This window comes from Leucopleurus acutus (assembly GCF_964270905.1).
Source record: "Leucopleurus acutus genome assembly, chromosome: 16".
Classification (NCBI taxonomy): Eukaryota; Metazoa; Chordata; class Mammalia; order Artiodactyla; family Delphinidae; genus Leucopleurus; species Leucopleurus acutus.
In genome coordinates this window covers 60,459,941-60,482,734 of record NC_139158.1, presented here as the reverse complement: position 1 = coordinate 60,482,734, position 22,794 = coordinate 60,459,941, and the positions used below count along the sequence as shown (strand labels likewise).

General features: G+C 39.2%; 1 protein-coding gene across 2 annotated transcripts in view; it reads right to left on the bottom strand.

The window, feature by feature from the left end:
• Positions 1-22,794, bottom strand: part of CSNK2A1 (casein kinase 2 alpha 1) — a 56,239-nt gene that overhangs the window by 7,705 nt on the left and 25,740 nt on the right. For both annotated transcript variants that reach the window (XM_082858084.1, XM_082858085.1), the window contains exons 2-9: positions 18,115-18,324; positions 15,981-16,092; positions 11,376-11,477; positions 10,811-10,861; positions 8,721-8,780; positions 7,124-7,207; positions 2,061-2,171; positions 1,052-1,153 (exon numbers count right to left, since the gene is read on the bottom strand). In XM_082858084.1, coding sequence (XP_082714210.1) covers positions 1,052-1,153; positions 2,061-2,171; positions 7,124-7,207; positions 8,721-8,780; positions 10,811-10,861; positions 11,376-11,477; positions 15,981-16,092; positions 18,115-18,215 — 723 coding nt within the window. In that variant the 5' untranslated portion in view covers positions 18,216-18,324. The remainder of the gene's footprint in view (positions 1-1,051; positions 1,154-2,060; positions 2,172-7,123; positions 7,208-8,720; positions 8,781-10,810; positions 10,862-11,375; positions 11,478-15,980; positions 16,093-18,114; positions 18,325-22,794) is intronic.

Sequence of the window (22,794 nt, the reverse complement as noted above, 5' to 3'; positions counted from 1 at the left end):
AGATGAGGGGCTATTCTTTCTTTCTGTCTATATTCCTCAATTCTGCATGGCACCTGATAAAGAGTTGCTGATTTTAACTGAATTCACATGGTATTCTTCGACTCATGTGAAAAATGGTCATCATACGTATATAACATTCTCGAAATGATAAAATTGCAGAAATGGAGATTACAACAGAGAAGCATAAAAGAGGGGGAGGGGAACTTGGTGCGACTATAAAAGGGCAAATGAAGGATCCTTGAGGTGACAGAGATGTTCTGTACCTTGGTTATATTGATATCAACATCCTGGTTGTGATACTGTACATAGTTTTGCAAAAAGTTATGTTGGGGGAAACTGGATAAAAGGCACACCATATTTCTCTGTATTAATTCTTACAACTTCACATGAATTTACATTACCTTAAAATAAAGTTTAATTAGAAAAAAAGTCATTGTGGTCAAACAAGGCAACAGTACCTTCCACAAGGCCCTAGAATCATTCCAGGTTCCCTTGAATGAAATGGCCCCTTGATCTACAAGGGGAAGTGCAGCTAGTATAAAAAATACCATCTATATTTCTACTGACATACATCAACTCAATCTGTATGACGAGACAAAAGGATCACAGAAATACCACATATAAACCAACATGTTGGAGAAAACATTCCTAACCCTAATAAAAGTTCACATTAGGAGATTCTAAGGTAATATCCTATATTTTAAACTATTATTCTTTGAATTGTAAAATATTTCCTAAAACATGTATATACAAGTATATCTCACAATTAAACAAGCAATGCAAAGGAAAAACTCTAATTTCAAAAGCTAAACCAATAGTTCCCAAGACACCAATCCGAAGATCAATGTCAGGTTGGCTGACAAGCAAATATTTGAAAATTATTCTAGGGTCCCACTCTCAGATTCTAACTTATTAATTTAATAGCTCTCAGGTAGGGGGGGGCCAGGCATCTGTATTTTAGCAAGATCCACTGCAGTTTCTAATGGGTAAGCAGATCTGGCCGTCTCTTGGTAAGACCAGTAAATTTCCTAATAGGAACAACATATATCACCTGATCATAATTGTCATGTCCATGGAAAAATGGCTCCTTCCGGAAGATCATACTTGCCAGCATACAACCCAAGCTCCACATATCCAAACTATAATCATACATCTGCATTAAAGAAAATGTCGTCATCACACATGAAATGACAAGAATGAATCCTGTCACTTCAAATTTTTTTAGAAAAGCTTTTTATTAAAACAAACCACTCCACTGACTCAAAGTCCAAATACCAAAAACATGTTTTTCTTCTATGCATTCCCACCCATGCTCCCCCACCCTCATTTTAAATCTGTACATACTATTTTGAATTACTTTCTTCACTTACGTAAGAACAACCCAATTGTCAGCCTATGGAAACCTTCTAACGTGTATCATTTTTTTATTGCATGAATGCTTCAGAATTTAATCTTTAACTTCTCCTACAACAGGATAGTGTTCTGTTTTTCACCATTATAAATAATGTTGTAAAGAATATTTTTATGTATAAAATGTTTTTTGAACTCAGGGTTATATCCTCAAGACCCCAGAAAAGGAATTTCTAGGACAGTCTGAACTTTTTAAGGTATCTGATAACACCTGGGAGGACTGGGGCAGGAAAGGTATTCCCAAGGATTTTGTTTCCGTGAGAAGAGTGCTTTCTTTTCTTTTTTGGTAGAGGGAAGGTCTTTATATCTAGATATAATTTAAGAAGAGAACATTTTTTTCAGTTTACTTTTAAGGTTGGTTAAATCTAGCTTACAATTCTCAAACTAGCTTTGTAATTTCTGATTAGAAAAAGTGTCTTTCTCTTCAGTTAGGATCAAATGCAGATCTATTCATATTCTACTGACATTATGACAATACAAACATAAGTTGTGGCAGATGAACTGAAGTGATTCATATTTTACATTCCTATAAAAGGGATAGCCATGGATGTGCATAAATGGCCTACTCAAAAGTGCAAAATGACATTTTTTGCAAATTATGTGCAAAATAAACACAAGGACCAAAATTTTATCTGCCCTCCTCTTCTCACCTGATAGTCTACAAGTAGCTCAGGACCTTTGAAATATCGGGAAGCAACTCGGACGTTATATTCTTGGCCAGGATGGTAAAACTCAGCCAAACCCCAGTCTATTAGCCGTAGCTGAAATAAGAAGATAATAAATAATGAGTGACTTCATCTTTTGAGTTACCCCTCACACTGCCATTAGAGTACCAAACCCCAGTCTATTAGCCGTAGCTGAAATAAGAAGATAATAAATAATGAGTGCCTGTATCTTTTGAGTTACCCCTCACACTGCCATTAGAGCACTCTTTTTATTTGGCTGCGCTGTGCAGCTTGTGGGATTTTAGTTCCCTGACCAGGGATTAAACCCGGGCCCTGGGCAGCAAGAGCGCAGAGTCCTAACCACTGGACCACCAGGGAATTCCCCAGAGTAATCTTTTTAAAAATAACAGCCATGTCACTCTCTATTGAAACCCCTTCAGTGACCACCTACTGCATTTAGGATGAAAATAAAACTTCTTAGCTTGACATACAGGGTTCTCTCCAGGATCTAATTCCTTTGCTCTAGTGTGACTTACAGTTCCTGAAAAATACAATCTCATTCTGTGCTTCTGCAAATTTTTTTTTTAGTGATTTTTTAAAAAACATCTTTATTGGAGTATAATTGCTTTACAATGGTGTGTTAGTTTCTGCTTTATAACAAAGTGAATCAGTTATACATATACATATGTCCCCATATCTCTTCCCTCTTGCGTCTCCCTCTCTCCCACCCCTCTAGGTGGCCACAAAGCACTGAGCTGATCTCCCTGTGCTACGTGGCTGCTTGCAAATTTCTTAAACTGCTCATCTGACTAGAATGTCTCCACTATTCAATATAGACTCCTACTGTGGTGAACACCTCATCTTTTGAGTTACTTAAGTTAGCTCCTTTAATGAAGTCTTTTCTAATTATGCAAATAGAAGCAACTATTGTCTTTGATATGCCCCCCTACCCAACCAACCTTAAAATTTCTTTAATAGAACCTACAGCTCTTTACTGAATATTTTTGTTTTGTTTTTTTGCGGTACGCGGGCCTCTCACCGTTGTGGCCTCTCCCGTTGCAGAGCACAGGCTCCAGACGCACAGGCTCAGCGGCCATGGCTCACGGGCCCAGCCGATCCGCGGCATGGTGGGATCTTCCCGGATCGGGGCACGAACCCGCGTCCCCTGCATCGGCAGGCGGACTCTCAACCACTGCGCCACCAGGGAAGCCCTTTACTGAATATTTGTTTGCTACCTTTTAAAAAAAGATGGACTGGGGACTTCCCTGGTGGCACAGTGGTTAAGAATCTGCCTGCCAATGCAGGGGACATGGGTTTGATCCCTGGCCTGGGAAGATCCCACATGCCGCGGAGCAACTAAGCCCGTGTGCCACAACTACTGAGCCTGCACTCTAGAGCCCTCAAGCCACAACTACTGAGCCCGCATGCCACAACTACTGAAGCCCACGTGCCTAGAGCCCGTGCTCTGCAACAAGAGAGGTCACCGCAATGTGAAGCCCGCACACCACAATGAAGAGTAGCCCCCGCCTGCCACAATTAGAGGAAGACTGCGCGTAACAACAAAGACCCAACGCAGAGAAAAATAAATAAATAAATTTATTAAAAAAAAAAAACTGAGTAAAGAAGAAAACATTAAAAAAAAAAAAAGGACAGTAAGATCCTTGAGGGTAGGGACTGTTTTATTCACCTTTGCTAATTTTTAGAATTCAATGTAATGCCCAGTACACAGGAGAAAACCTAAAAATACTTACTGAGTGAATGCAGTAAGAGAAAAGCCACACAAAACAGCTCTTACCAAAATGTATCCTGAAAGTGGAAACAGTAGTAGCAAGGACAAGAGGCAACCTTAGCAACTATACCCCAATTAAAAAAAAAAAAAAAAAAAAAAAGGCAACCTTATTTGCCCCTTGTGTGCAAACCATGACCATGATTTGAAGTGTGAGCACTAGGGTCTGAGTAATGCCTGACTGCTCCAGTACTGTCTCCAAAAGTTCACTGTTAATTAGGTTCAGTGTCTTCTTTTAGTAAACAAAGGGAAATATAACAAAAGGTATGAAAGAAGATATAACTTTTTTATCATCTTTCTCTTCAACCTCTTAATATCAGTGCTCCAGAGCTGTCCCTGAGCTTCCTGTCTTATCAATAAGTATTCCCAGATGACCATTTCTGGTCTTGTGGCTTCACACACAGTATCTCTGCTTTTCCCACCTACACTCTCTAGCCCACACATATCACCAGCCATCTCTCTGTGATCACCTAACAGACATCTCAAAACTAAACCTCTGGTAATTCCCTGCAAAACCTGTTTCTCCCAGATTCCTCCTCCTCTGTTACCTTCCATTTATCCTGTCATTCAGGTCAAAAACTTTTCACCCTGGACTCTTGCCTCCCTTTCACCCCAAGTCTAATCTGTCAACAAATCCTGTTGGCTCTACCGTATTCTGACCATATCATCACATCCACTGCCATTGCTCCGGTCCATGCCATCACCAATCTCTGATTTATTGCAAGAGCTGCTTTTCTTAACTGGTCTACCTTTCACTTTTACCCTCAATTCTCCACACAGGAACCAGAATGATCCTTTTAAAAAGTATTTTTATTTAAAAATGATTATAAATTCATAGGAATTTGGAGATGTTCTGTGTACCCTTCACCAGTTCCCCTGATGGTAATATCTTACATAACTATAGTACAATATCAAAACCAGGAAACTGACAATTCAGAGACCTTTCTTTTTCAGCAGTTTTACATGCGTAAGTGTGTATAGTACTACACAATTTTATCACATGTGCAGCTTCATATAGCTTACACCACAAGATAAAGAACATCACCACAGATGTCCTTTGTGCTATACCTTCCTCTCACTTTCTAACCCCTGGTAACCTCTCTGTTTTCTAACTATCGTTTTGAGAGTATTATAGAAATGGAACCATCAGTTTAACTTTTTGAGGCTGCTTTTTTTCACTTAGCATGAGACCCATCCAAGCTGTTACATTATCAATAGCTCTTACTAATCAGTAACAATACTACATGGTACGGATACACCAGAGTTTGATGAATCATTTATGCACTGAAGGTTTTTGTGTGGACCTAAGTCTTTCTTCAAAAACTTTACCAAAAATTTTACCATTTGTCCTTGTAAAGGAGTTTGCCAACTCCTGACTTATGACATCAAACCCAATTTGAAAACCATGTCTAAGTCTTTGTTTCTCTGGGATAAATGTCACTGCTGGATTGTTTATAGCTTTTAAAGAAACTGACAAAACTATAAAACAATAGTTTGACACTTTCCAAAATGAGTATGCCACTTGACATTCCCATCAGCAATGTATGAGAGACTGAGTTACCCTGCATCCTTGTCCGTATTTGGAACTGTCACTGTTTTTTATTTTAGCTGTTCTAATAGATGCGTAGTGAACTTTTAAATACTCAAGTGAGAACTTACCAACCCTCTGCTCAAATCCTGCAAAACCCCTGTGTCTTCGGAGAAAAGGCCTGACAGTGATCTTCCAGGTTTTGCATGATCTGGTTCTATTTATCTCTCTGATCTCCTTTCCTTCCCCTCTTCCCCATGTTCATTCTATCCCAGCTCTATCCTTGTGCTGTTCCAACACGCCAGGCACATTTTTGTCTCAGGGGTTTGCATCTGCTATATCCTCTTCCTGAGACTGCATGGTTGACTCCCTTCAAGCGTTCTCCAAAACGTCACCTTCCTAATGAAACCTTCTCCTTACCACCTTGTTTAAAACTGCAACACCCTCTGCCACTCCCTATTCCTGTTTTATTTTTTCTTCCACATCACTTTTTTTTTTTTTTTTTGCGGTACGCGGGCCTCTCACTGTTGTGGCCTCTCCCGTTGCGGAGCACAGGCTCCGGACGCGCAGGCTCAGCGGCCACGGCTCACGGGCCCAGCCGCTCCATGGCATGTGGGATCTTCCCGGACCAGGGCACGAACCCGTGTCCCCTGCATCGGCAGGCGGACTCTCAACCACTGTGCCACCAGGAAGCCCCTTCCACATCACTTTTAACTTTCTATCCTACCAGTCTCCCCCAGTTGTGAACTCCTATGGACAAGAATTTTTAATCTATTTTTGTCTCACACATATACCCCCAGCCTCCAGAACAATACCTATTACATAGTGTGTGCTTAAAAGAATACTAACTGAATGAACAAATCACCTATATCCCCAAAGCCTACAACAGAGAGCCATCACTGCATAAAAGGTGGGCTTGGGTCACCTTAAAAAACAGAAATGTAACACAGCAGCTTTCATTAAAAGTACTTGTAGAGCTCAGGGGCCTCATGATACTTGCTAATAAGCAGTAGCATTTTCTGAATATTTCATCCATTTCACAACTGTACACACTTAATTCTCACAATAACCTAGTGGCATGCAAGACAAATATTACTTGTATACTCACTGTATAGGTTAAAAAAAAAAAAAAAGAGGCAGACGAGGAGAAAGGCATTTCCCAAGAGAGTAGTTTTTCAATAAATAAGACTAGAAACCAGGTTCCCTGCCAAAACTAATGCTTTACCCACTACACTAATCTGTTTTCTTTTTGATAGGAATATGAATGAATGAATAAAGTTTTAATCATTGTGATTTTTAAAAAAAATTTATTTTATTCTAGTTGATTGACAATGTTGTGTTAACTTCTGCTGTAAAGAAAAGTGATTCAGTCATACATATACATAGATTCTTTTCCATTAGGGTTTATCACAGGATACTGAATATAGTTCCCTGTGTTATAGAGTAGGACCCTGTTGTTTATCTGTTCTAGAAACTCCCAGTCCATCCTTCCCCCACCCCCCCCCGGCATCCACAGTTTGTTCTCTGTGTCTGTGAGTCTGTTTCATAGATAAGTTCATTAATGTCATATTGTAGATTCCACACTGACTTGTTCATTCATTCATTCATCAAATATTTATTAAGTGCCTAACAGGTACCACGGACTATGACAGATGCTAGGAATAAAATGTTGAAGATGGGTTGTTAACTCTATCATGTTGTTGATAAATAAGACTTGTCCATCTATCACTTTACCTTTCTGTGCTCATGATCAATCATGACATTATGGGGCTTTACATCTCTGTGCATAATCCCCATGCTGTGACAATAATCCAGGGCCTGTGGGAGGAACAGGTAAGAAAGGAAAGCGTTAGCTTGTATAAGAGTGATTTTTTAGTTAAAGTCCCTTACCTTTTCCTCCAGTTTTCCTTCTAGCCTCACAACATTCCTGAGAGTCAAAGTAAGGACAATCACTTCCGCAGGTACTTTTTAGAGACTTGTGCAAACCCATGCATGGCCTCTAAACTTCAAATCCTGTTCTTGCACAGTTGTTTCAACATCCTTTTTGTTAAAAAGACTCAAAGCGTACAATTACATGACTTCCAATTTCTCCCCCTTACCCAAAGCCTGGATTATTTTCACAAACACGAGCCCCTCAAAAGAAGAAAACTGATCTGTACTACAAACCTTGTATTCAAAGAACAGTAATTCTTTAGCAGCTAAGAGTATGCAGTAGAGGTCGGCAAACCATGGCCCATGGGCCAAATACGGCCTGCTGCTTGTTTTTGTGAATGCTTAATCAGAACACAGCCACATCTATTTGTTTGCATGTTGCCTGTGGCTGCTTTAATGCTACAACATCAGAGGTGAGTAGTGTGAGAAAGACTCTATGTCCCACAAAGCCAAAAATTTTACCATTTGTCCTTGTAAAGGAGTTTGCCAACTCCTGATTTATGACATCAAACCCAATTTGAAAACCATGTCCAATCTCAAACTAGTGAGTGACATAACCTCTGGGGCTTGCTAATCCAGGCCTTCAAGTCAGCTGATGTCATTGGCCAAGTTCTTGTCCTTTCTGAAGGGCAACTTGGGTTCCTATGGTTCCCAGGGTTAGGCAAGCATATCCTTAACTTTCGGAAGTCCTGCTTGCCACAAGAATGCATGAGATCATTGAATGGAATGGAATGATCAAATATCATTGAATGAATGGAAAGATCAAACATTTCTGCTGGCATAGTCTCTTCAGGGTACTTCTAAGGTTCATATGCAGGCTTTATGTCAATCCTCATTTAGTAAGACACTAGCCAACTCTTAGCAATCTTCTTATCTATAAAGCTGATCTTCCGACTACTGGAAGCAATGTATTTGGTGATCCCACTTCAGGAATCAAAGTTCATTCTAAATCACCAATCTCTAAGCACAGATTTACATAATCTTTAGGACAATGGCCCTTTGAGGGCTGAGTTCAAGCTTACTGTTTTACTTGTTCAATTTTAAGTGAAATAAAGTACACCAGAAGCCATTACACCACGAGTTATTTTTTTTTTTTAACAAGTTTTGACAATTTAACTGTAACTTTCATAAGAGCAAGATAGAGATATTTGTTAAGGAGTCCCACCTCTCTTCTAAATACCCCTTCCAAAGCATTATAAATTATATTCTTACTAGACCCTTATTCCATAACCTTTACATCAGCATAAGAATTCTGATGCTACTAATTTATTAAAAATTTATATAAACAGACCGCCAAACCCCATATTTTACAAAGTTAACCCACTGGCTTTTCTACAGTCATTTCGATTATTTAACAAAGGGGAGATCTAAAGATATTTAGTATTCAAGGTTCTCTTACCTTCAGAATCTCATACATGTAAAATCGAATATCATAGTCTGTTAACGTCTGGTACAATTGCTGTTAAAGACAAATGCAACATTTGAGCCATGAAATAGTACTGAAAGGAAGGAAATTTCTCATCCTCATTTGTAGTAATTCAAATCAAGAGTGGGCTCATTTACCACTGTTCTAAGATCTGTCTGTTCACCAGTCTCTACTTCTCCAATATAAAACGAAAGAGATACTTTGGGTCTTTAACTCTATATATAAAAGTGAAGAATTACTTAAGTTCATATTGCTGAAGCTATAATCTACTTTTGGGAACATACCAATTTACATATGCAACACGCACTGATATACATTTGTAGTTTTTCATTTACCTCCAGATCTTCTCATAAAACATGTGGGCAAACACATAGCCTCCTTAGTAGGGAATTAATTCACCTTTGGCCTACAGTTACAGGCACTGCAGATCACCAGTGGGTATGCAGATGCATCGCTGTCAAATCTGCTGAGCCAATTTAATAGAACTGTCCCAATTTGAAAGTAAACTCTGAACATGTCATGAAAGTAAACTCTGAACATGTCATGTATCTTTTCCAGTTTCTAAAGAGTTTCAGACTTAAAAAAAATGTACATATCATTAAATGGTCAGTGGTGTCCTCTGACAACATTTTCCTTGAAATTATCATTCTGATTCTAACACAATTCTTCTTCCTTTTTTCCTCCACTCAGCAAAAGAATTCACTCATTTATTGATACCTAACATTTCTTTTTTTAAAATTTATGTATTTATTTATTTTTGGCTGCATTGGGTCTTCGTTGCTGTGCGCGGGCTTTCTCTAGCTGCAGCAAGCAGGGGCTACTCGTTGCTGCAGTGCGCGGGCTTCTCACTGCAGTGGCTTCTCTCGTTGCAGAGCACAGGCTCTAAGCATGTGGGCTTCAGTAGTTGTGGCACACGGGCTCAGTAGTTGTGGCTGCCGGCTCTAGAGCACAAGCTCAGTACTTGTGGCATATGGGCTTAATTGCTCTGTGGCATGTGGGATCTTCCTGGACCAGGGCACAAACCCATGTCCCCTGCATTGGCAGGCAGATTCTTAACCACTGCACCACCAGGGAAGACCCATATACCTAATGATACTGGCCTGGTGCAAAGGCAAGTCAAATACCTTTACAAATTAAAACCCAAGAGAGTGCCTACATTCTTCTGTTGTGCTGGAGTTGAGAATTGTTGAAATTGGCCAGAAGTCAGAGTATCTGTTGCAGAGGTTTGCGCTTTACCAGAATTTACACTACCCTTCCCCACCCATCTCTTTTTAAGATCTAGAACCCAAAGATTCTGAGGAATCCTAAGGTATAAGCAAGCAGTCCTTGCTTTTATATATAGACAATACATTTCTTCTTGAACTTTATCATTTTAAAGAGGAATGTGCTAAGGCCAGATCCTGACTAAACATGAGCTGTTGCTTTCATTAAGTATGACATCACCAGAAACTGTCAAACGAATGGTAAACTGTCAAATGGTGAGAAATAAAAGTACTGGTCATTAGAAAGAGCACTAAACAAATAAAAAGGCAAAATACCAAGATATGGAAAGCGAGCACTGTTTGTACAAGAGTATGACTATATTTAAACTTAGCACTGTAACGGGACTTCCCTGGCGGTCCAGTGGTAAAGAATCCGCCTTCCAATGCAGGGGACTAAGATCCCACATGCCTCAGGGCAACTAAGCCCGCATGCCGCAACTACTGAGCTTGCGTGCCTCAACGAGAGAGCCCACATGCCCTGGAACCCATGCACCACAACTAAAGAGAAAACATGCACGCCACCAACTAGATAAGTCCGTGTGCCTCAACGAAGATCCCGCGTGCCACAACTAAGACCCAATGCAGCTGAAAGGAAGGGAGGAAGGGAGGAGGGGGGGAAGGGAGGGAGGGAGGGGGGGAGGGAGGGGGGAGGGAGGAAAGGAAAAAAAAATTAGCACTGTAAGGATGAAAAGCTCTTTTTAAGTAAGTTAGAAGGAAGCTCTTCTAACAGTAACATCCCTGAAAGACTTTCTATGTGGTCTAAAAACCCAACAGCTTGAAATGGTTGGTTATACATTATACCTTGAAGTCTGTGTTGTTTACGTGTTCAAAAACCAAGGCGGGAGTTCGTGACTAGGGGAAAGAAAAAGAAAACACACATTAGTAATAGCCCTGGCAGCTTTAGTGGGCACAATGTTTGCGGACACTACGTGGTGAATTTGGCAGTCCTTGCCTCAGTAGTAGGAAACCCTCTATTGCTATAAGCCCTCCCCACTCTGATCATCACCACACTTAGGTCATATTGGGGATGGATTTCAAACAGAAGACATGGAGCTGAAGTCTCACCAGGCTCTAGGCAGCCCAACAATGCGCCCATCGCCCATCGGCATCGGACCTGAGTTTGCAAAATGGATTAACACATTTCAGTTTCCAGTGCTATCAGTCTCTTAGCCTAGAAGAATAAGAAATAGTCTGTGGGTGGAGATCTCTTTGAAAGAAAGACCCAAGCTAGTTAAGTGGTATAACTGATTAAGCACTTTTAAAGCAGGACTTAATGGCAGAGGGAGGAACAAACAGAGGCCAGTTGTGCTCAGGGTCAAACACCACCTCAGCTCTGGTGGGCCTTACTAGCACCTATTACACTCACCACAGGGTCTTTTACAATGTCTGCCAGTGTGATGATGTTGGGACCGCCTCGCAAATTCTCCAAAATCTTTATTTCACGCTTGATTTTCTTCTTCTTTACTGGCTGAAAGGGTAAGAGTACATCATTAAAAAAAATTATTTCAGGATATTTCAACAGGTAATGTAATACATGAATGGCTTACTTATGAGCTCCTTGAAGGAAGGAAATGTGTCAGATTTATCTCTGAATGCCCCTTTTCCTAGGCCTGTGCCAGGTATTTTGCAGGTACTTAGCAAATACTGAATTGAAAGAAAAAAAGATTTCCACTCCAAAGACCAAAATTCTGCAGAATTACCATTTAATTCCAATCATCAGTCCTAATCTGTTAACTTTTAAAAACTATACAAACTAGGAATGTAAATGGTAATACTAAGATATATCTAGAAAAATCTTTTTATTAATTAGCATGAAACATGGGGCTCTTTCCAGTCCTTCCTCTAAGTCTTATAAACACCCTACAGAAATGAAGGAGATCAGGACCACAGCAAAGATGGCCACACCATCTTTTTTTTTTTTTTTTTCCTTCGCTGTACGCAGGCCTCTCACTGCTGTGGCCTCTCCCGTTGCGGAGCACAGGCTCCAGATGCGCAGGCTCCGCGGCATGTGGGATCTTCCCGGACCGGGGCACGAACCCGCGTTCCCTGCATCGGCAGGCGGACTCTCAACCACTGCGCCACCAGAGAAGCCCGGCCACACCACCTTTGTGCAGTATAACCTTTTGGGTTAAATGTGTGCCTAATGTGAATCCTTCTTTCATTGCCTGCTAGCTGTGTGTCTATGGGTAAGTTATAGAACCTCTCTAAACCTTTCATTACGGGTAAAACGATCAACAAGAGTACTTATCTCATAATATTATTGCAAGAATCAAATGAGGTACCTGAAAAGACCTCAGAATATGGCTGAGACATAACACATAATATCTGTCTAGGCTTATAACCAATATATCCTCCACATTCCTTTATCTTCACCCATCATTTCCACATCTGCTCTGGTATAGAAATCTTTCTTGTTTTTTTTGAGAAGGGCTTTGGTCCAAATGCACCTCCTCTACAAAACCTTCTTTCTAAACAGTCTAAAACAGTGCTGGTCCAAAAGAAATACAATGCAAGCCACATGTGTATTTTATTTTTTATTTTTTTGGCCGCGCCTCACGGCTTGTGGGATCTTAGTTCCCACACCAGGGACTGAACCTAGGCTGTGGCAGTGAAAGTGCCGAGTCCTAATCACTGGACCGCCAGGGAATTCCCCACAGGTGTATTTTAAATGTTCTGGTACCCTCGTTTAAAAAATATAAAGAAACAGACAAAATTAATTTTAATAATACATTTTAGTTAACAAAAATATAACCAAAATGTTATCATTTCAACATGTAAATCAATATAAAAAATTACTAATGAGCAATTTTATATTCTTATTTTTTTGTACTAGGCCTTTGAAATTTGCTGTATTTTATGCTTACAGCATATCTCAGTTTGGACCAGCCATATTTCAAATGCTCAATAACCACGTGTGACCTGTGTCTGCCACACTGGACCAGGCAATCTTTCCTATTGGTGCTGATCACCTCAGACTACTGACACACTGCATACGCTTCTTAGAAACTGTTGTAACTCTTCATTAACAAGACTACTGGTTACTAAACTTTAATTATCAACCTGGGTTTTTTAATATATAAACTGTATAGATCTGCTGAATCAGAATCTTGAGAACAGAGCTGGAGATCTATTTTGAGACACTTCTTGGGTTGATAATCCAGATCTAGGAACTACCAAACAATACTGTAGACTCTTAACCTTTTCTTGAGTCCTAAGCACATGGTACAGCAGGAAGCAAGCACATTTTGGAAAGACTGTCCTCAAACCCTGGCTTTGTAGCTGTGTAGCTTTGGGAAAAGCACTTAAGTGTTTCTGAACTTCACACTTGCCTTGCAGAATTGTGATGTAAATACTACAGCTACAAAAGGGCCCAATGCAAAGTAGACAGTCAATAAATGGAAGCTGGGAATTCCCTGGCGGTCCAGTGGTTAGGACTCCGAGCTTTCACTGCCGAGGGCCCGGGTTCGATCCCTGGTCGGGGAATTAAGATCCCGCAAGCCATGAGGCGTGGCCAAAAAAAAATTAAAAAACATATTAAAAGTAAATGAATAAATGGAAGCTATTTTACTAATAGTGAATTCCACATTTAATTCAATCCATGGCTTCAGCCTTGCTTCTATTAGAACTCACTACACTGGCTAGGAAACAAGCTGATCACAAGTTTTCTATTTGCTTCGACTACCAGATCTTTCTGATCTGCTGGAGTGTCTAGGAGATGTTTCTACTCTCCAGGAACGAATCCATCAATCTCTCTCCTGTTTTCTACTGAATCACTATATCCCAACTGCTGGTTGATGGCAAAAAGCTACTGGTTTACAAAAATTTTATTCTACAGAACTCTTAAAATCTATAAACTTACAAAAGCTAGACAGACCAGGCAGGTCACTTAAATCCTAATTTAATGTGATCAATGCAAATTTTGTCTAATAAATGGGGGGAAATTAAAAAACTTAAATATAGTTATGAGTGAACTTTATAATTATACCATCTAGCTACACAGTTACAGTAACATATACAGTACAGTTAGGAAAGGACTGAGCTAGGAAAAAAAATCTTTTCAAACCACCCATCACTCAAGACCATCAATGGCTCCCAACAACCTAGATGAGATAAAAATCACAGTTTTCAAGGCTGGAAGGAAATGGAGATGTTATCTTTTCCCAGGCCATCATTAATTTATCTCCTTTTCCAAGTTTACTTCCCATGTATGATCACATGACAGCTTCCACATGAAACATTTCTCTCACTTATTTCTTCCTCTTTTCTTAATCTTGTGCATTCTAGATTATGCTTCCCTTCCATGCTCCCATGCACACCAATCCAAATCCTTCTCCCACTCAGGGCCTGAAAACAGTTCCAGGGAGCTTTGCCTAACCATCACTACTCTCTTCTGAACTGTAGGACTCACTATTTATGCCTTTCAGATGACTCTAAATAATATATCACCTCAGTCTATCATATACTTTTCCAAAGGAATATCATCTTATAATTACACAGAACTTCCGTTTCCAAAGTATATATCTATATACAATTTTGTATTCGATCCTGGTAACTCTCATTTTCACAGATGAACCAATATGTCTTAAATAATTAAAAGGACTACCATGGCTAATTACTTTTAGAGTTTGGATTAGAATCCAAACGTCCCGATTTCCAGCCTAGTTCTCTTTCTACACAAGATAAGATATAAATACTTAAACTTTGGTTCCCGAAAGGTGTGCCAAAACAGGTGTTCTGTGGGATTTTTAATTTTTGAAGGAAAACGCCAATTAATACTTGCTGTCTGTCAGTCACTGAGTACACTACCATCCTGAGGTAGTTCAGTTTCAATATTAGATTGCACTACATTCTCTTTAATGGCATATTTTTGTGAAACTGGGTTTTCAGCAATTGCTGTGACAAAAAGCAAGTATTGTGCAAAAATCAATGTGGAACAGGAAATGAGGCTGCTGGTGTCCAATCTGATTCCAACATTTGAGAAGTTGTGCAGTGACTAATAGGTATACATATCCCAATAGTAATTAATTATGGTTATATAAGAATAAAATAATATTACTTTTCTCTTTCAACTTATGTGTATAATTTTTTAAATGGCTACCAGTTGAAACATAAATACTTTTTTTAGTTATCTGGACTTAACTACTTAATAAACAAAACTGTATTTCTTTTGGCTTAGGGGTACCATGAGAGTCACTGAAGCAATATGGGTGTTATAAATTGAGAAAGTCTGGGTCCCTCTGCTTCTCGTGTCAAATATGGAAAAGTTCCTGTGGCAAGGAACTGTATGCTAAGTTCCTGGTATATGGCAGTGTACAGTACAGTTATAACTAAATCACAATTTGCATACAGGTAGCCCATTGGCCAAATCTGGCCTGTACGGTGTTTTAAAACACTCGAGCCAACATTTAAAAGCCAGGGGAATTAGTATACAAATATAAATGTCTAGCTTCTTTTTGCGAAACAGTACCAAAAAACATTAGACTTGCACTACTGCTGGGCAATCATCAGCTGGAGCTGGAGCACATGCCACAGTACCCATCACTCACATCTTCTAATCATGGGCACTTAAATCAGACTAGCTGCATTAATGTGATCCACCTGTCCTCTAAAAGTCTGCATTTGTGGTTCCTCATCTTTACACAGTACAGCTAACAACTCATTGAAAACAAAAGCATGGATTAGAACTAAAAATGTAAGAAATAGGAAATCAGCGTTAGGCAAGATCTAGGACAGAGAAGACTGAATCTTTACTCCCTCCCTCTGCCACAATCTAGCTGTACGATTTGAGTCAAACACTTCTCTTGCTTCAGTTTCCTGATCTGTCAAATGAAGATAATCTCTTCTATCGACTTCAAAGGAGCAATAAAATCAAGGTGTTAAAGCGCTCCAAAAACCCTTTCAAGCGCTACTTCAAAAAAAATTTCTAAACTCCAAAAACCTGTGAAGTTATAATCTCTCTTCTTGTACTTACCTTGAGAATTTTAACAACAACTTTTTCATTATTTGTGATGTTGATGGCTTCAAATACTTCACTGTATTTACCCCGGCCTAATTTTCTAACCAGCTGGTAGTCATCTTGATTTCTGGGAACAAAAAGAGTCAGTCACAAGGATTTTAAAAGTTCAAATTATCAAGCACTAATTCAACTTACAAAACTATAGCCAGTAGAGTAAAAGAAATAAAACGTATTTCAAATAATTCCCAAATTGGCTTCTTTGTATTTTTAAAAAATTTGGCCAATTTAAAATGTGTGTTCCAAATCCTAGCATTAAAAAATTTAAGACTTTCAGTTATTCTTTCAAATCCCAAGTTGTTCACATCTCTATTGACATACCACATGTAGATAGCTTGTATTGGGGTTTGTTATGTATGTTTGTCTCCAACAACAGACAGCTTTCCCTTGGAAAATAATTTATATATATTCCTGTCCCTCAGTGCCTGGCTCAGTGTTGGCATCTTACAGGCAGTCGATACAAGAATATTTCAATTCAGCCACACTTTGGGAGCAGCCAATTTTTAATGGGTCTCTTTGCAGATAAGTGGCTTTCAAACATATAGGTTTGACCTCCAACTTGCCCTCCAAAGCTCTGAGGACAGTCCACGTAATGAAGTTTGCAAACCACACTACAGATCATGAACCACAGCTAGGTGTCCCTTCCCCTACTTTTATCCATATTCCAAGACTATTAAGCAACATCAGAGGTGAAAAAGAATAAGGGAAATGCTAACATTTTTCTCCCTGCCTCTGCTTACAACTTAGAGGAATTTGCTCTAAAGAATGACAGTCTTTTCAATAAGGTCTAAATGCTATTTACTCCTGCTGGAGGCACTGAAAATTCAGTGTAAAAAATGTAGAAAATCAGCCATTCATTTTCCTCAAGCAAAAAAAAAAAAAGGAAAGTGAATGAACAGAGAAGGTAAAAGGTACCAAGGACAATGGACAATGTAATAATCATGGCAGGTCTACGGAAGGAAGCTCTTAGTTCTGGTTGAGCTCTTTTCCTGTGGGAGGGCACAGAAAACAAATGCAAGCAAGCAAATAGCACCACGCCAAAAACTCAAAGGGTTGTTTAGTGCCATTTAAGCAGAACTAAGCTCAAAGCACTTAAGTTGAAGAGAGTTGAAATTTCTGCAGTAAAACTCAGGTATTCCTAGAGTCCAAAGCATGTGATGTAAGAGGAAAATTGTTAGATTATCAATAATGGTAACATTTATTGGCACTGTACCATGGTTCTTGATGGTATCTTTGAAGCACACTGTGCCTCCTTGTGCAGAGATAATGTACTTACCGTTAAGAATCGTGGCCCAATCAGCATTAAAACACACCCTATGACAAATTTTGAAGACCATTTACATGCTATGAAAATCACATGTGGACAGATATAAAATATAGTGTATGGGAGCTGCAGCTTTACCAAGTTTTCAAATTGCTCTTTTGCATTTGAATATCAAAATAATTTTATCACAAAAGGTACGACCTGATCAATTAAATACATACTATGTTGGGACAAGAAATGCAAACATCCAAATGAGACTGCACAGAAAATTAGGAGGGCAAACACAGCTGTTCAGGCAGACTGCAACTGTTCAGGATGGAATTTGGGCTGAATTCCACGTTACACATGGCTAGCCTCATGATAAGGGCAAATGTTTTAAGGGTTTAATTTTGCTTCTCATCAGAAAGAGGACACCTTTCTGGAGAACTGTTTTATCCTTCAGTATCATCATGGGAAAACATTCTCTGACCTCAAAAATACTTTATGTAAGAGCCTGGTGTTTTCAAAGTCTCTCAAGTATTAATTCTCACCTAACTGCAAAGCCCTTAGCTGAGCAAGCTAATAGATAACTCTTTGTTACCATACAGAATATATACATCGGAGAAAAAAATAAGAGACCGAAATGTTTTTAAAATGGTAAACCCATCAGAACTGTTAATTGACCAAAGCCAATACCCTGTTTCTCTATTGTAGAAGAAAACAAAAATTGCGTTCAATCTTGAGGTTTATAACTGTACAGTCAGGGAAGTTTCCTGTTGTGAATTACTCAACAAATCCACAAGAGTCAGCCCTTTGGGTGAGTACAGTGAAGTAAACGGAAATTATTACCCCCATTCCACCACATGTGACTCGTAATCCCAGTACTCTCGGGGTCTGTGTGTATTAACATCTGTGTAAACTCTGGCCCTGCTTGGCACGGGTCCCGACATGTCAGACAGGTTGGCGGACAAAGCTGGACTTGACGTTTGGAGAGATGGCAATCACTGTATTGAGAGGCAGCTGGGGGTAAGACCTCGTTTCAGAACTGTTTTCTTCAAACTGCAGAAACAAAACACACAAAGGCCAAGGAACCATTTTTAAAAAGCATATAGGAAGAAAAAAAATCATCCTGAGTAATGGCCTCAAACATACCTCTGGCTCTCCTACCTGTTAACCGATGAATATATCCCAACTGTGCCAATCACAGTGTTTCCTGAAACATGGGGAAAAATTAAAACAAAACACCCAAATCCCAAGGAATATACTTAAACGTATACTGGCCCTAATCCTATTCTACAAAGTAGCCTATTACCTCTTCATCTAAAGTTTGGATGCTCTTTAAAAGATAGCCTGAAAGGGAAGAATGGCATTGTGGATAAACCCATCAGCATTACTACCATTTATACATTCTACAAAAAGTATTAGCAAGGGATTCCCTAGTGGCACAGTGGTTAAGAATACGCCTGCCAATGCAGGGGACATGGGTTTGAGGCCTGGTCCGGGAAGATCCCACGTGCCTCAGAGCAACTAAGCCCGTGCGCCACAACTACTGAGCCTGCGCTCTAGAGCCCGCGAGCCACAACTTTTGAAGCCCGCGCACCTAGAGCCCATGTTCCGCAACAAGAGAAGCCACTGCAATGAGAAGTCCGTGCACCGCAATGAAGAGTAGCCCTGGCTTGCCGCAAGTAGAAAAAGCCTGCGTGCAGCAACAAAGACCCAATGCAGCCAAAAAAAAAAATAAAGTATTAGCAAGAACAGCACTTTCCTTTCAACAGCTTTCTACAGCTCAAGTAAGGGTGCTAAAACACTCTAGAATGGTGGCAAAGTCCAGTGTACAAACCTTAGCCTGACTAATATTTGATGAAATCAGGAAGAGAATAGAGACTTGTTCTCATACATCAAAGTTCAACGTCATTTTATTATCTGGGTGACTTTACATACTAATACGTAGGTCAGTGATCACCATTTGAAAGATACACTTGATTTCATTAAAAAGAAAAAGAAACCAGTAATTTCCTCCTGATTTATTTAATATAGGAGCAAGCTTAATAAAAACTGGTGGAGGGCTTCCCTGGTGGTGTAGTTGTTAAGAATCCGCCTGCCAATGCAGGGGACACGGGTTCGAGCCCTGGTCCGGGAAGATCCCACATGCCGCAGAGCAACTAAGCCCGTGCACCACAACTACTGAGCCTGCGCTCTAGAGCCCGCGAGCCACAACTACTGAAGCCCGCACGCCTAGAGCCCGTACTCTGCAACAAGAGAAGCCACCACAATGAGAAGCCTGTGGACCGCAACAAAGAGTAGCCCCTGCTCGCTGCAACTAGAGAAAGCCCGAGCGCAGAAATGAAGGCCCAACGCAGCCAAAAATAAATAAAATTAATTAATTAATTAAAAAGTAGGTAAATAAAAAAACTGGTGGAAGACAGTAATATATATTGGCTGAACTAATGCAGAATTTGACACTGAGGAAAAGCTGGTAAAATTTTAGAAATGTGCTTTCTACCAAATCAGTAAACTAAGTCTCCTTCATCATGTCCCCCCACCCCACCCCCACTCCAATCTCCTTATCTCCATTCTCTGAGATTCCTATAACATTTGTAGATTCCCTTTACTCTGCATTTAGTTACAAATGTATTGAGGGAACACCCTTCTTCTGTTTGTTTGATGGGATGCTGTCTGATGCATAAATCACAGGATAAAGCCAATCATATTTTAAAAAAATATATTGAGTCTCCAGATGTTATAACCTGAGGAAGACACATCACCCATGCATTTTCTGGCCGAGACTGTGTAATCTCAATCTAATTACAAGGCAAAGACAAACAGAAAATGAGGAAGCTTCTATTAAAAAATTCAGGGGTGGGGAGTAATACACCATGCTCTTCAAACATGTCAATATTATAAAAGATAAAGGAAGGTTAAAGAGACATTACAACTAAATACAATGTCCTACTCTAGACCGTATCCTGTACTAGACGTGGGAAAATGCTATTAAAAATACTATCAGATCAAATGACAAAACTGGATTTAGATTAGGTGTATACAAGAATGCACTCACACATGATAAAGCAAATGGGGTAAAATATAACAGGAAGTAAATCTGGGTCAATGCGGATACAGATATTTCTTTGTACTATTTTAATTTTGTTGAAACATATATTTTTAAAAATTGTGGTAAAATATAAATATAAAATTTACCAAAATTAACAATGTTTAAGCATACAGTTCAGAGGCATTAAGTACATTCACATTCTAGTACAACCATCACCACATCCTCCATCTCTAGAAAATTTTCGTCATCCCAAACTGAAACTCTGTACCCATTAAACACCAACTCCCTCCTCCCCCAGCTCCTTATATAACCATCATTTTATTTTTCATCTCTGAGTTTGACTACTCTAGGTACCTCATGTAAGTGTAATTGTAGAATACTTGTCCTTTTACACTTGGCTCATTTCATTTAGCATGTCTTCAAGGTTCATCCATGTTTGTAGTATATGCCAGAATTTCCTCCCTCTTTAAGGCTGAATATCTCCATTGCATGTATATACCACATTTTGTCTATCCATTCATTCATCAATAGACACCTGGGTTGTTTCCACCTTTAGGCTATTGTGAATAACGCTGCTATGAACACTGCTGTACAAATATCTTCTGGAGTTCCTCCTTTCAATTCTTTTGGGTGGAATTGTGGATCATATGGTAATTCTATCTTTAATTTTTTGAGGAACCAGCACACTCTTTTCCACAGTGGCTGCATCATTTTATATTCCCATCAGCAATACACAAAGGTTCCAATTTCTCCACATCCTCTCCAGCATTTATTTAATTTTTTTTTTAATAGCAGCCATCTTAATGGATATAAAGTGGTATCTCACTGTGGTTTTGACTGGTACTTCTCTAATGATTAGTGATGCTAAGCACTTTTTCAGGTGTTTACTGGCCATTTATTTATCTTCTTTGGAGAGATGACTATTCAAGTCCTTTATTTTTTAATTTTCTTTTCTTTTGCTTGTTGAGTTGCAGAAGTTCCTTATATATTCTGGATACTAATCCCTTATCAGATGTTATTTGCAAATACTTTCTGCCATTCTGTGGGTTGCCTTTTTATTCTGTTGGTGGTGTCCGCTGATGCACTAAACTTTTAAATTTTGATGAACTCTAATTTGTCTATTTTGTCTTGTCTGTGCTTTTGGTGTCATATCTGTACTATTTTTATTTCTGTCTCTTATAAATTTGAAGTTACTTTCAAGTAAAAAGTTTTAAAAAAATGGGTATAAGAAAACTGAGGCCCAGAAAGAGGAAAATTTACCTATAATCACATAGCTACTTAACAGGAGAGTTAAGGACTGGAAACCAAACTTCTGATTCTTGTGACGATAATCTTTTTTGCCATGTAATCATAAACTAGTTAGATAACAACAGCTAACATCTACAAGCATTCACTACGTGCTTTATGTGAATTATTTCATAACCCTTACCACACAAGGAACTGGTAAGGACAGTTACCATTACCCCCATTTTACAGATGAGGAAAATGAAGTAAAGAAAGGTTAAGTAACTTGCCAAAGGACACACAGCTAGAAGGAGCTGACGACATTTAACCAGACTACAAAATAGAGATAACTGTATTCACCTCTCAGGTTTGTGGTGAGGATTCAATGAACTAATAAGTGTAAAGTGTTTAGAACTGTGCCTATCTGAGACCTCTATGAGACTCACAACCATCTACATGTTCTTTCCAATGTTGTATTTAAGCTGGAGCTTAGCTACTACACCAAAAAGTAAGCCAGAAGAGATGTCTCCTTATGCCCACAATTTCAGCAGCTTAAAGCTTTTAGAGGAAGAGCAAGAAAGACTAGGATGGGGGTTAATGCTATCCTCCAAAAGTGTGACAAACAATGATACTCCCACCTCTCTCCCCAGCAATATATGAGATCAAAAGATCCATTTGTCTACCTACGAATTCTCCAATTCATAAAAGCCCCTATAACTTGCCTCTGTTCAACTCTGGGGTCCCATATATATACAACTTAAATGGCCAGAACACAATAAAATAATTCAGATACTTACTAAAAAGTGGACCAAAACTGTCTTTAAAATTATTTCCAAATATTTATTTCTTTGGTTTTATAAAACCACCTGGGTGATAATAACCTAATGTATCTTTACCTAATATCGATTAATTATAAACACACACACACACCCAAACAAGCAAAAAACCAGAAAGCAGACACTTTTATTGTAACTTTTCTTCTTCCCAAAGAAACAAGGTCATTTCTGCTTTAGGATTGCTGGCTTTTTTGGTGACTATTATCACTGCACTAACAACAGCAAAAGACGCTAGGGAGACGGGTAAAGGTGTGTGTATGTGCGCAAACAGCCAAAATGGTATAGACAACAGCATTAAACCAGCAGAAATACTGTCCCAGGAATTTATGAATTTTAATGATACTAAACTCTTAAATTCTTACCTTCTTCTCTGAAACAGTATCTTTCTCTTCAGTCTCTATATTCCTTTATAGGTAT